At 58.1% G+C, this 12,905-nt stretch overlaps 1 protein-coding gene across 2 annotated transcripts in view; it reads left to right on the top strand.

Moving 5' to 3' along the window:
- Nucleotides 1-12,905, top strand: part of LASP1 (LIM and SH3 protein 1) — a 33,555-nt gene that overhangs the window by 3,675 nt on the left and 16,975 nt on the right. The window contains exon 2 of one of the 2 annotated variants that reach the window (XM_040617371.1): nucleotides 1,347-1,441. In XM_040617371.1, coding sequence (XP_040473305.1) covers nucleotides 1,347-1,441 — 95 coding nt within the window. Of the gene's footprint in view, nucleotides 1-1,346; nucleotides 1,442-12,905 lie in introns of those variants that run through there. The other variant, XM_040617372.1, reaches the window with a different exon arrangement.

Genomic DNA, 12,905 nt, shown 5'->3' with positions numbered 1-12,905 from the left:
GAGTAAATGCGTGCAAGGCTGATCCCTGGGTGTCATGCTGTGGGCTTGTCAATTGTCATTTATTTGATGTTCTGAGCTGGTAGCGTGGCGTTGGGCTTGTTCTTCCCCTGATTTCGCAGGGGGATGCTGGGCGGTTCGGGTGCTGTGCAGAGGTGCTTGCTGGAAGAGGGAAGGCAACCCTGGGGCAGGACTTGCCTTACCTGGAATGAGCAAAGACATTGCTCCAGGCTGTGCTTTCCCTGTTGCGTGGCTCCTGTCTGGGTGCTTTTCTGTCTGCCGTGCCCAGACTGGTCCCCAAGGTGTCACACCGGACCCCTCAAAGCCCAGCACAAAGTCTGGTTGCCTGGGGGCTGCAGGGCATCAGCCTTGGTCTGCGTGGGGTAGAGCTGCTCGGTGGCTGAGCTGTTCTTCACCAGGTTCCTTCCAGCCTCGAAAGCTGCTTGGACCAGTGAAATGCCAAGTAGAAATAATTTCTTTAAGAGCAGCCTGAAAAACTCCCAACTACTTCCTTAGCGTTCATCGGGTGCTGCAACCCATTCCGTAGGGTGGCGATCTGAATGTCAGGGGCTGTGGTTTTAGCCTGGAGCATTGAGTGTGGCTCAAAGGAGAGTGATGCTGGGGTACAGGACAGCCCAAGGGTGCTGGTGCGAGAGTGGTGGGGGAGAGGATTCAAAACAGACCCTCACAGCAGTCCCCCTGCCCTGCTGCGGTCACCCCATCCCCACCTCTGCGAGGCTGCAGCCCTGGCAAGGGTGGTCCTAGAGGAGTAGGGGGGGATGAGGGGTGCTGGGGGTGGTCCTGCATCCTCTGGGGCTCTCAGGTTTGGGATTAACCTCATGGGGAGGGTGGGATCTGTGGTGAGGACCGGTGGGCTGTCTGCTTCTGGTGAGAACGTTTGTCTCCAGCTCCTCGGCTGGGTGTCTGTGTGCAGCCTTACCTGACCTGCTCGGCTGGCTATCTCTTGGCTAACAGCAGCAAAAAAAACCCAAAAGCAGCAACTTCGAAGCCTGGAAACCACCTCTGTTCCCTCTGTGGGCAGGGCTGGTGTCCCTTCCCAAGGAGGACCCTTCTCCTGCATCTGCCCCAGCCTATCAATTCCCAGTCTGGAGATAAGGAAGCAAGATGCTGCTATAAATGCACGTAACAAGTGTCACGTTGGGAGCGTTTAGGGGGCAGATTTACTTGGTGTCTTAGAATATTGTCTGTCCTCCAGGCTTTGCAGGGGTCGTGGCTGCCGTCTCTAGGCTGGAGGAGCCGCCACCGAGCTGGAATTGTGTGATTCCAGTGGGACGTGGCCCTGTTTTGCAAGTCACTCGTGTTAACGATTCTTTTGTCTCTGTTTCCAGTTCTGGCATAAAGCATGTTTCCACTGCGAGACCTGCAAGATGACCCTAAACATGAAAAACTACAAGGGCTACGAGAAGAAGCCGTATTGCAACGCGTAAGTCTCTGCTACCTGCTCCCGTGGCCGCTGGGAAAGCGTTGGGATGCTGGAGGCATCCGATGGACCCTGGTCCCTCTTAAGCATCACCCCTCACACCCTGAAACGAGGGGTGCCAGGCACCCCGACCTCTGCAAAAACACTTTCCCGGCTGCTCTGCAGCGTTTTCTGGGGGTGCTTGTGAAGCCCTGGCCAAAGGGGTCACACAAGCCAATTAATGCTGATATTAAAACGGTGTTTCCCAGGCTTAAATGCCAGCTGGATGCTGCTCTCCACCTCCAGCTCGGGCAGCCAAAGGGTGGAAAAAATTCAAACACAGGCAGACGTTTACGTGGAGTTGAACTTAATCTGTGTCCCCTTAAAGAAAGGGAAATAAAAAGGTGTTTGTATGCCCCCCCTGCCCCCCCCAGCTGGATATGGGTGTCTGGGGGGAGGAGACGTGCCCCTGTGTGCAGAGGGGGGTGGGATGGGATGTGTTTCTTAACATCTATAATGCAGCTTGGCAATAAGATATTTTTTTTTCTAGCTGCTGTTTATACCTTAATGGTTCTCGGAAAGAAAATTAAATACCATAATACTGCTTAGGCCTTGCATAGTAGTTCACGGAGTATTTGAAAAACGTTAATCCTGACAACATCCTTGTAAGATGGGTATTACCCTGCTGATGTCGAAGGAAAGGGGAAGTGGTGAGGCTGTCGGCTCTACGGCGCCTTAGTAAAACCCTCCCGCTTGTATAGCCCTTGTAGGTTGGTTGTTGCTGATATCGGGCATTGGTGGTGCCTGTGGCTTGTCCAAAGTCCAGAATTTCTGTGGAACTGATGGAGACTTGGAGCATTTGAGTGTCGGGTGGTGTTGTTGCCTGAAATGCAGGGTGGCAATCATGTGACAAGTAGGAAGTAACTCTCGGTGTAGTTACTATGGAGCTACTAGAGCTCCAGCTTGTGAGGCGACATGGGGAACCTCCTGGAGCAGTATGAGGGGGGAACCGGCGGGGTGAACTGTTGGTTAGAGGGACGCTTGTGGCTGTGTGGGGGTCTCAGCCCACCACGGTGGTCCAGCCAGCCTGGGATGTGGGAACTTGAGAGCCGGATTTGTGGAGAGCTGGAGGAGAGAAGACCCCCGAGCGATTGATCCTTAGCGCCCCGAACCAAAGCGTGCTGCGGTGGGTGGGCGGTGGGCAGCCTGGTGCCAGCTCTGGGATGTGCCACCATCCCTGGTGGCCCTGGTCCTGGGGCTGGGGTCCTGTGCTGGTGCTCCCTCCCTCCAGGCTGCTGGAAGGGAAGTGGGATAATAATGGGAAATTCCTGAGATTCCAAGGAGTCTGCGCAACCTCGACCCATCTCAGTTTCTCAACCCCCTCTGCTCCAGAGCTCCCTTTGATGCTGGCTTGCTGTCTTAACCCTTTGAGAGCCTCCCTGAAGAGGAGGCAGCTGCCTGCCTTGCCTGTACCCCAGGGCAGCCCTGGATGTTCTCAGAAACCTGTGTGAAATGTTTTCTCCTCCCTATTTCACCTGGCGGCGCCTTAGAGAGAAGCGAGAGCAGCTGAGAGCTGCTGGCACGGGGAGGCTTTGCCTCCAGCAGCTGCCGGGGTGGAGGCTGGAAGGTGCCAGGCGTGGGGAGAAGGGAAAGATGCTCCAGCCAGAGGAACGTGGGTTTGGGTGGGTTTGGTTCCTTCCCAGCTGCTGCCCCCAGAAGATCCTGGGAAGGGAAGATCCTGGGAAGGAGGAACCATCCAGGCAAGGTGAGTGTGTCCCCCAAAGGGCAGCCCCGGGGGAGCCCACCCTTTCCGAAGAGCCCTGGCTGGTGTTGGAGTTGAGGGGCAACCTACCTCTTCTATCTCCCGAGGAGGGGGTGGAAAAGCAACGTTTATCCTGGCAGGGAAGAGGCTGCTTTTCTGAACATGCCTTAGCACAGGGTCCCCTCTGTTTGAGCCGTGGCCTTCTGCCAAATTCCTGAGTTTCTTTCTTCAAGAGAGCAGGAGGAAGAGGGCTGGGCTTCCTCCCTATCTGATGTTACCCCAGCAATAAGTTGTGTGAAGCCTTTCAAGAAGGTGGCTGGTGAACGCTGCCCGCTGCCCTCCCCGTGCCCATCAGCACTGGGAACTGGCTGGGTGGCAGATGTCACCCTCTTCACCCTCCTCACCGTCCCCCTTTTGACTTCAGCTGGGTGCTGGGGTGTCTGGTTGTGGGCTGGAGGCTGGGCTCACCTCTTGACACAAGCACTGAGGGGTAGGAGGGCGATACCCCGGTGGAGTTTGAGGTTTCTGCAAATGAAGGGTGGGGGGGGAGCCGGCAAAGGGCAGGCAAGGCTGCCCGCGCATCCGAGGGGACCAGCCGCTCCCCAACGTGTGTTGTATATAGGTTTATATCCACAGCTGAGCGCTGTGCTGCGCTGGCCGGGCTGGGGGATGGGCGTCGAGTCCCGATGGAGGTGGTCAGGGCTCTGCCCCCTCCTCCCAGACAGCCCCCGTGGCTGGCAGCTCTGCGCTTTGCCTCACCGCAGCTCGGTGTGCGGCGGCGTCAGCCGGGGCCTTGGAAATCCTGTCTGAGCATCCGAAGCCGCGTGTTTGGTCTGGGGGCGCTTCAGGCTTCACCTGCATCCTCAGAGACATCGCTGGGCAGCGCGGCCGCTTGAGATGCGGAGGAGCTGGCACACGCCTGGGCACAGGGCTGTGCCCAGGTGGGGAGAAGGAGCAATATCCAGCGTGAGAAGCTCCTTTTCTGCCTCCGTCACGGTGACCAGGATGTCCTGCTCCTCTCCTGGAGGACATCTAGCAGAGACCCGAGGCTGGGCTGTATCCCAGAGCTGTTCCTTTGCCTGGATTTGTGCTGCTGATCAAGCAGTTGCCCTGTTGGATGCATCTCTGGCTGCGCGCGTGCATCCCCAGCTGCTGGAGCGTGGCTGCGCAGAGGGGCTGCCTGCACACCCCACGGTGCTAGAGCTTTTTTAAAATTTTTATTATTATTATTATGAATTTCCTTACCGCTGCAGCCTAGCTGGCAGGAAGTTAATGGCCTCCTTGCTCAGCAGTCCCTCCTCCCCCACCAAGGAGAAGCAGCCTGGCCTGAGATGCAGCATCCTTTGTTTGATCCTGCGCGCGGAGGTGATGCTGCCGATCCAGACCCTCCACAAACCTTCGCAGTCCTGGCTCCGGCTGCCCTGCCGGTGCAGAGCACGAGGAAATCCCAATCCCGGTGCTGCTGCTGCATCTCCGCATCCCCTTTCCTAAACTGCATTTTTATTTTTTTTTTTTCCTCCTCAAAAAGGGGCTAAAGGCGATGCAAGACTGCCAAAAATATCTTCCGTAGGTGTGTCGGCAGGGTCCCTGCTGTCTCCATCTGCCGTGCTTGCGTGCCTTCAGCTTGCCTTCAAGGAGCTGACGTGCCTTGCGGAGAACCCACACCCGGCATGGCGGTGGCGTGCGGGATATCCCGAGGGATTTGGGATCTCGGGGCTGACATTCCTCTTCACTGAGTCAGGGAATCGGGGAGCAGCTCCCGGCTCCACAGCTGCTTCCCTAGACCTGGCGTTGGGCACAGCACCTCTGAACGGGAGCTGGGAAACCTTCAGTTCCTGGGGATGACCCAAAGAACCTCCCTGGTGGATTTATCACCATTAAAATTTTTGCCTTTCCGCACGAAGCGAGCGGTCCAATACCTCTGGGCTAACTCCTCGCTTGGAAAAAGTTACCGAGCGGCTCTGAGCTCCGCAAGGAGCCAGCGAGATCCGTTCTTGGCATTCGTCCCTGCTCCATCTGGTAGCAGCCTACTACGTTAATAAAGTGATCTTCCAAGTTTTGAGGGGGGGGGGGGGGGGGGCAGGAAGGGAAAGAGGAACAACTGTGTTGCTGGGACGGAGTCCAGGTGTTTATCCCGTGCTTTATTTGTGCCGGGTTTCTGGATGAGAACTGCTTTTCTGTCTCGCTGCGCACACTTTGCGTGCCGGGGAGCTCCGAGCAGGCTCTGCTTTTTTTGCTGTGGTGTAGATGCAAGCTGGCATCCCTGTATGGGGGAGGGGCAAGGACCCCCCAACTCATGGCTTGGAGTTGCTGGGGGATGCAGGATGCTCCTGCGTTGGGGGAAGGGCTTCCCTGGTGCATCTTCTGGGGTGTGGGGTATGGGAATGCTGTGATTTAATGGCTGGAAATAGCAGTGAATCTGCTTTGGGGTGGAGTGTCTGATTTCTGAAGGGCTTATTCCAAGTGCTGTCCGTGCCACAGACCTCTCATCCGTGACACTTTTCCTCCTGGAAACCCAAAGTCCTTCTGCAGGGCTCTGGTGCCCTCCTCCAGCCCAGCCCTGGGGGTCACCTCTCCGTGGCTGATTCTCCCCGCAGCCCAGCGCGATAGCTTTAAACCGGTGATGCCCTGGTGTGCAGAAGCCAAAGTTGTTAGGTTTTTTGGTTTGTGGTGGGTTTTTTTTGGCTTTTTTTTTTTTTTTTTTTTTTTTTTGGATGAAGCCTCTGGAGGGGGGGGCGGGAAATCTTACTGTGACTCTGTGCAGGTGACTCCTCACCCTGCATTGCCACGTTGCTCCTTCCCAATAGCTCCAGGTGTTCTCCACCCTTCTGGGAGATGTTTCTCAACTGCTCCTGGAGTGAGGAGCAGGGGAACATGCTCCTGCTTCAGGTGTTTGGTCCCTGCTTATTGTTAGAGGCTGAACCACCCTGACGAAGCGGATGGCGAGTGAGCTTGTTCTCCAAGAACGCTATTCCCTGCGGTCAGGGTGTGCAGCGCCGGTGCATGGGGGTCCTCCTGCTGTCACCATCCTGCTGCACCCAGAGCCCAGCAAAACCCAGCCCAGGGGGGTTGGTGGGTTTGGGCAGGACCCCAGGGCTCGGCAGCCCTGCCCAGGTGAGGGGGTGGCAGCCCCTCTGTGCCCCCCAGGCCAGGAAAGCAGGGCTTGGGCTGAGGCTGCAGCAAGGGCTGCCCAGCGTCGACCTTGCCCGGGGGGGGTGGGGGGGGGGGGAAGGCTGCAGATGAATGTTGACTTTCCTAAACTTGCTTATCCATGCCCGGGGCCAAAAAACCTTGTGGAAAAACCCAGCTCCGTTGCGATGCCGGCTCTGTTCCCAGAAACAGCGATGGGGGGAGGGTGGGACAGGCACTGCTCTGCTTCGGGGGCTCGGTGATGGGGGCGGGGGGGGCTCTTGCCAGGAGTGACTTCTGGCTTCACAGCTTGGCAACCCCTGTTCCCCTGTGTTCGTTTGCAATCTTTCCATTACGGATTAAAGCAGGTTTGTGACAACAGGCTGGGTTTTGCTCAGGTGTGCGGGACCCTTGGGAGCTGCTGGCGGAGTTTTTGGGGAGGGGGGCGAGGTGGGAGCTGCCCGTGCCGATCGATCGAGAGAAGAGCAAAACCACTGTTGTCCCACGTAGCCAGCCACGCTGGAGCTGGTAGTGATGGGGTTTTGCTTTTCCAGGCCCCCCCCCCCCCCCAAGCCCTGTGCCAGCCTGGTCCCGGTACACTGGGTGGGCAAAGGGGGGGGGGGGGTCCTTGAGGAACGGTGTCCTGCAAAGTTGTGCTCGGGGTTTAGGTTGTGCAAAGCCAGTTTGGAGGCGGACTGGGAGCAGATGCTGGGAGAAGGGAGCAGATGCTGGGAGAAGGATGCAGCTGCACACGTGGAGGGCTGGACCAGCCATTTTGGCAGCATCTTCCCTGAAAATGCTGGTAGGAACTGAAGTCGTTCTTTGCAGCCTGTTCTTTGATAGTAGGATGTTTGCAAGCCCTCTGCAATGCAAAAAAAAAAAAAAAAGCCTATGCAAGCGGCATGATGCTGCCTTTATTATTAACAAAAGAACAATTTTTTTTTTTTTTTTTTTTAGCTTGTCCCCAAGAATCAGCAACTCTTTGAAAGGCAGGATGTGAACTTGGGAGCCTTCTGGCAGAGCAGAGCTGATTGCTTCCCTTGTTTAACTCTTCTTTCCCAAACCCCTGGTGCAGCTGCACAAAGGTGACTGTCACCTCTGGGGGCTGCAGATTTGGGGGTGTCGGGGCTGGAAGGGGGGGGATGGTGTATCTGCATCCAGTGGTGAAGGCTGCGTCGCTGCTGCCTGGACAAGTCTGCCAAAAGCACTTGCTTGCAAGCAGCCTGTGTTGCCCACAAGCGACACGTTGAGCCAGAAAGGCTCTTCTAAACACTCAGTCATCTCACACATGATCTGTGGTGTAAACTCGCCTCGCTGGGGGAACAGATACGGGTGTCTGAGTCACGCTGAAGATGCAGCGTCCGCATCCCGTAGCCGGCAGACCTGCATCAGTTGGCTCTTTGCAGAGCGGCTGGGCAGTGCCATGCTGTGCTTCAGCGGGTTTTTACAGCCGTGGCCCACCAGGCTCTTCCTTGCAGAAGTTTAACTCTGTTTCCAGCTTTTGAGAAGCTCTGAAATCAAAGTTCAAAGTGCTGCCGCTTGGCTTCCCGGGAAGGCAGTGCTGGGGGGGTGGATGCTGCTTGTAGGGCAGGGCTGGGATGCGATGGGGTGCAAGTGCTTGGAGTCACACTGGTCTGGAAGTGGGATCACTGGCAAACCCTTTACCTCGGGGTCCGGGGAGGTGAAAATACTGCCAAGGTGCCATCAGCTGAGGGGTCACAGAACTGAGCCCCCGGTGCTGATACGGGGCTGTCTCCAGTGGGTGTATGGGGAGGGGTGGGCTGTGTTGCCGTTCTAGAAGATCTCTGCTGGAAGAGCCTCTAATTTAGCCTTGTCTTTGGTGGTGCAGCTATTGCTGGTGGCTCCTCACCGTGAGCTGGGTGGGCTCTTGCCACCCTGGCAGCGTGAGGGTGCCCGCAGAGATGCTGGGGGAGACGGGGGTGGGGGGAGGGTGCCCGCAGCGATGCTGGGGGAGACACGGGGGGAGGGTGCCCGCAGCGATGCTGGGGGAGACACGGGGGGAGGGTGCCCGCAGCGATGCTGGGGGAGACACGGGGGGAGGGTGCCCGCAGCGATGCTGGGGGAGACACGGGGGGAGGGTGCCCGCAGCGATGCTGGGGGAGACGGGGGGGGAGGGTGCCCGCAGCGATGCTGGGGGAGACGGGGGGAGGGATGCACGGAACCTTGCCGCCAGCAGCGGGGTACGCTCCCATCTGCCTCGCAGTTGCTGCGCTCGGGGAACTCCTAATGCGGGAGCCAGACGGGCTCTATCTGGCTGGAGGAGACTCGGCTGACCTGGTTTAGCAACGCAACAAAAAACCCCGCCGCGGCTGGGGGCTGTGGCCGGACCGGCGCAGCCTCGCCGGGGTGTCTGGCCAAGGGCACCTACGCAGGGTCTGCCACGGGCCGTAACGCTCCTTTTCTTTGGAGGATGACCCGTGTGCCCTGGGGTTTTGGGGGTGCCAAGTGGCCGCCCCCTCTGTGGATGCGGAAAGCAAATGGCTCTGGGGGGTGGGGGGGCAAACAGCCCTGGGGAAGTGGGGCTGCCCCCGCTGTCACTGTGCTCCCCCCCCCCCCCTCCCCGAGCTGGCTGCTCGATCTGCAGCGTGTGAAATCTGGGGTGGCTTTTCTTAACGTCGGGTGCAATCACCCGAGGTCCTGGGGCTGCGGAGGGAAGGGGGGGGGCGGGGGGGGTGGTCTTCTGCCAGCTCCCAGCGAGGATGCGACGTTGGGTTGGCGATGCTGCCCCGAGCCTCGGCTCCATCACGTGTCCCTCTGCCCCACATACTCGCGTGCCGCTTGGCTTAATCTGACAGCAGCCCCCCGCGGCGGGGGGGATCGGGCGGGGGGGAGGGATCCCATGTGTCCCATCCGTTCAGCTCTAATCAGGCAGAGGATGGATGCCAGCGGTGTCTGCGAGGAGAGACACCGGAGCGTGAGGCTGAGCCACCAGCTGTCTGGCGGCTCTGCCCCCCGAGACCAGCGGGCTCCTCTCCATCACTTGTTAAAATAACGCGTCTCTGCCGGGGTGGCGGAGCAGCTGGGGGGGATGCCGAGGGCTCGACGCTTGCTCGTCCTGCCTGGGCTCTCATCCCTCCTGCCTCGCAGCCACCGCTGCATCGACGAAGCTGCAAAGCACCAGGTGGTCCCTGAGACCCACTGAAACTTGGCTCCCTCCTGCATCCCCTCCGGCAGGGAAAACACCGTGACGCTCCTGCCAAAACAGGAGCAAAGCCTTTAGATGCTGTTGTAGCGTCAGCCAGAAGCGGGGCCACCTCCCTACAGGTAGCTTGCATGGGTGGGTTTTATTTTATTATTTTATTTTATTTTCCCCTGGCTCCCGTTTGTTCTTGAAAGGTTACTGGTTTTGCCTGAACAGCTATTACTTAGCAGCAGACTTTACACAAATGTCACATCTGAGGGTGTGTGGGACTAATTATTTCCTTGCAGTTTGTCAGGAGAGGGATGGTTTGAAGCGGCTTCGCCCCGTTTGTCATCTCAAGCTGCTTGCACCAAGAGCCTGCGGAGCCCAGAGTGGTTTTTTTTTCTAAGGACCCTTCAGGGCTGCATCTTCTCTTATGGGACTTTTGTTCCCTGCACGGTTCTCCACCTGTTGCACCAACTTGGGAAACAAGTGCTGCTGCAGCAGAGGGAGGGAGTGAAGGGCAGCAGGGCAGGTGTGCCCATGTCACCGGAGCGGACACCAGCGTGACACCAGTGTGACACTGGCAGGGTGGCCAGGCGAGCTCTCGTGACATGGTCCCTCCTGCGGCTCCTGGCAGGCAGCCTCTTTCCTCCGTGGACTTTGGGCTCGGTGCTTCGTGGAAGCAGAAATTCCTGCTGGTTCCAGCTTGGGCTGTGGTGCCTGGTGGTGGGGACGGCTGGTGCTCGCAGCGGTGGCCTTGGTGCGTTGCTCATGCTGCTGCTGAAAGAGGGAGGCAGGTTGAGCAATAAGCGCCCTCCCCCTTCCCTGCTTCCCCAGCCAAGACCTATTTCTGGGAAGGCTGGGGGAGGGCAGCGAGGACCCACAGCTCTGCTCCTCCTTCCCTTTCCACTGGGTCCACTCCACCAGGAGACCACCCCACGCCAGGAGGGACGAGCCCACCCCCCCTGCGGATCCCGCGGGTGCCCCGTTCCCACGCACACGCCGCCTCCCGCGCTCCCAACCCAAGGCAATTCGCTCGCTGCCTTCTCATTAAGATTTAATTTATTGCTGACTCTTATTGTGGCTGATTCTCACGCAGAGGAGCCAGTTTTCCCCTCTCTGGTGTGTGGCAGGGATCTGGGCGTCTGTGTTTGTGCTGGGCAGGGGGAAGCACTGGTTTGGGCAGGGGGGCTGGCTGTTCCAGGGATCTCCCAGCCTTAAATTCCCTAGAGGCTGAAATGCCTTTTCTTGATCGGGCAGATCCCATGAGCTGGGCAGAAAAGCGATGCCTAATCTTCGGGGGAGATGCTCAGCTTGTGCATTTCATCCTACATACGCCTGGTGCAGGTGGACAGGTTACTCCTGCCCGCTAACACCGGGCCGTGGGGGCTCAAGGAGCTGCCTTAAATCCTTGGGAGTTTTCCACAAAAATCAAACAGAAATAGAAACTTCATTCCAGCTCGGTCTGTGCAGTCTACGGCTGTTGCTTCCTCTCCCTTGCAGCTGTAGCAGGGCAGAGCGGCTGTGGGCACAGTGTTGCTGTAAATGCAAGCAGCGGGGCTGTTAACTGTCTTGCAGCTTATTTTTATTTCTTTTTATTTAATATTTTTTTTTCTCCCAATGACCGTGGCTTTTCAGTTTTCTGTGAGCTCTCCACGGGGATGAATTTCGTTTCCAGCCCTCGCACCGGCTGGGGCTTCCCTCCTCCTTGTATCTGGAGGTTGCTGCTGGGGACTCTTGTCTTCTCCCAAGCGTTATTAGCATGCCCAGGGCATGGGATGCGGTTGCCACGGCAACGGGATGATTTCCACTGGCAGCACCAGCAGATAGTACGGGAGCTCCTGGGCCGTGGCTGAGCCGTAAATGCAGCTCTGGCTGGGGATGCACACAACTTAAAAATTACATTTTCCCTTTGCAGGAGCCGTGTGTCCCACTGTGTGGCTTCCCTGCCAGCCTGGGGGCTGCCTGCAGCCCCCCAGCTCAGCGCCCTTCAGGGGATGGGGCTGTTAAAATGGGGCATCTCTATAAAAGCTGCTGCTGAGCAGCAGGAAAATCCTCTGGATGTGCAAAGACCCCGGGCGGTGGTGATGGCGCTTGGCTCTCCCCGTGGGACCGGGATGGAGCTCTGTTCCCGTTCTGGAGCCAGGTCTGGGGCTGCTCTGCGTAGCCCTTTGCCTTCCAGACCTGCTCTGCAAATAGAGAATTAGTGACCGGGGGGGGGGGGGGGGGGGGGGGAGCATTTGGGGTCTGAGCTGTTCGTACTTCCAAGCTGGCTTTGTTTTCTTTGCCCTTGGCGTGAGTGAGGCAGTGACTTCCAAGAAACTCAGGAAAGGGCTCCAGGATGCGAGCGGCAACTCGGCTAAAACAAGAGACACTTCTCAGGACTGTCCTCTCGTGCCCCCGTAAGCTGAGGTAGTGCACTTATTGGATTAGCGCTACTGTTAATTAAGCCCCAGCTCCCCCAGCAGCTGCCTGATGGCACTTGGGTTTGGCCAAAACCAATGCCCGTCTCCTGCCGATGGTGGCTGCTCCCGGCTGCCCGACAGGTACCAGCCTCCCCGCGGCTGTAACGTGGCGCTGCCCCTTCGGAAGGGGAAGGATTTGTCCCTGGGAGCAGCTGAGGTGCGGCCCCCCTTGAGGCGGGGGGGGGGGGGAGCTGTTACATGCAAACCCCCTCAGCCACCAGGGCTTCTCGGCTGCTACGAAGGGGTTTTGTCATCTTTGCAGTGCCAAAAGGACCTGCTTCCCTCCGTGCTGTCTCCTCAAGGTACGGATGCATCAACTCAGCGACTCACACGGGTGCAGCAGCTCTCGCAGGAGCAATCTTGGCTCACCAGAGCCCAAGCTGGGCCAGCGTTATTTAGATGGAGTCCCTGCCTTGCCGGCCCCCCCAGGCTGTTCATCCCTGCCGGCAGCAGACAGCAGCTGGGATGGATTTGGTCCCAAGGTGCCTTATGCTGTTTTGTTGCTTCTAAAGCATCACTCGCCCCTGCAGCAGCGGCGGTAGCCGAGCCTTTGCCGAGGTGCCTGGCAGAGGGGGGGCATCAGGGTAGCACCCACCCAGACACCCACGCTCCAGTGGCACTGGGAGAGCAGGAACCGTGGCCAAAATGCCTTAAATCAACAGCAAACCCATGCCCAGGTCTGGAGGGGGGGGGGGGGGTCCTCCCGCTGTCCATCGCTCCTGGTGAGCGCAGGACCCGCCTGGGGAATCGGTTTTATCCTTATCGGAGTCTTGACGCCGGAATTCCTGGCAGCAAGCGGGCGGCAGCTCGGTGAGGTACTGGCTGTGATGGTGCATCCCAGTGTGAAGCTGTGACACACCAGTGCCCGAAGGTAGTGGGGCAGGGAGCCTGGACTCACAGTATTATATCCCCCCTAATCAGATTAATCTAAACAGAGATTAAGCCGCATCCTTCAAGCAGCCGGTGATCTGTTTGTATAAAACTGAT

Source organism: Falco naumanni, chromosome 18 (genome assembly GCF_017639655.2).
Source record: "Falco naumanni isolate bFalNau1 chromosome 18, bFalNau1.pat, whole genome shotgun sequence".
NCBI lineage: Eukaryota > Metazoa > Chordata > Aves > Falconiformes > Falconidae > Falco > Falco naumanni.
Note: the sequence above shows the minus strand (reverse complement) of the source record. Positions and strands in the feature narration are given on the sequence as shown.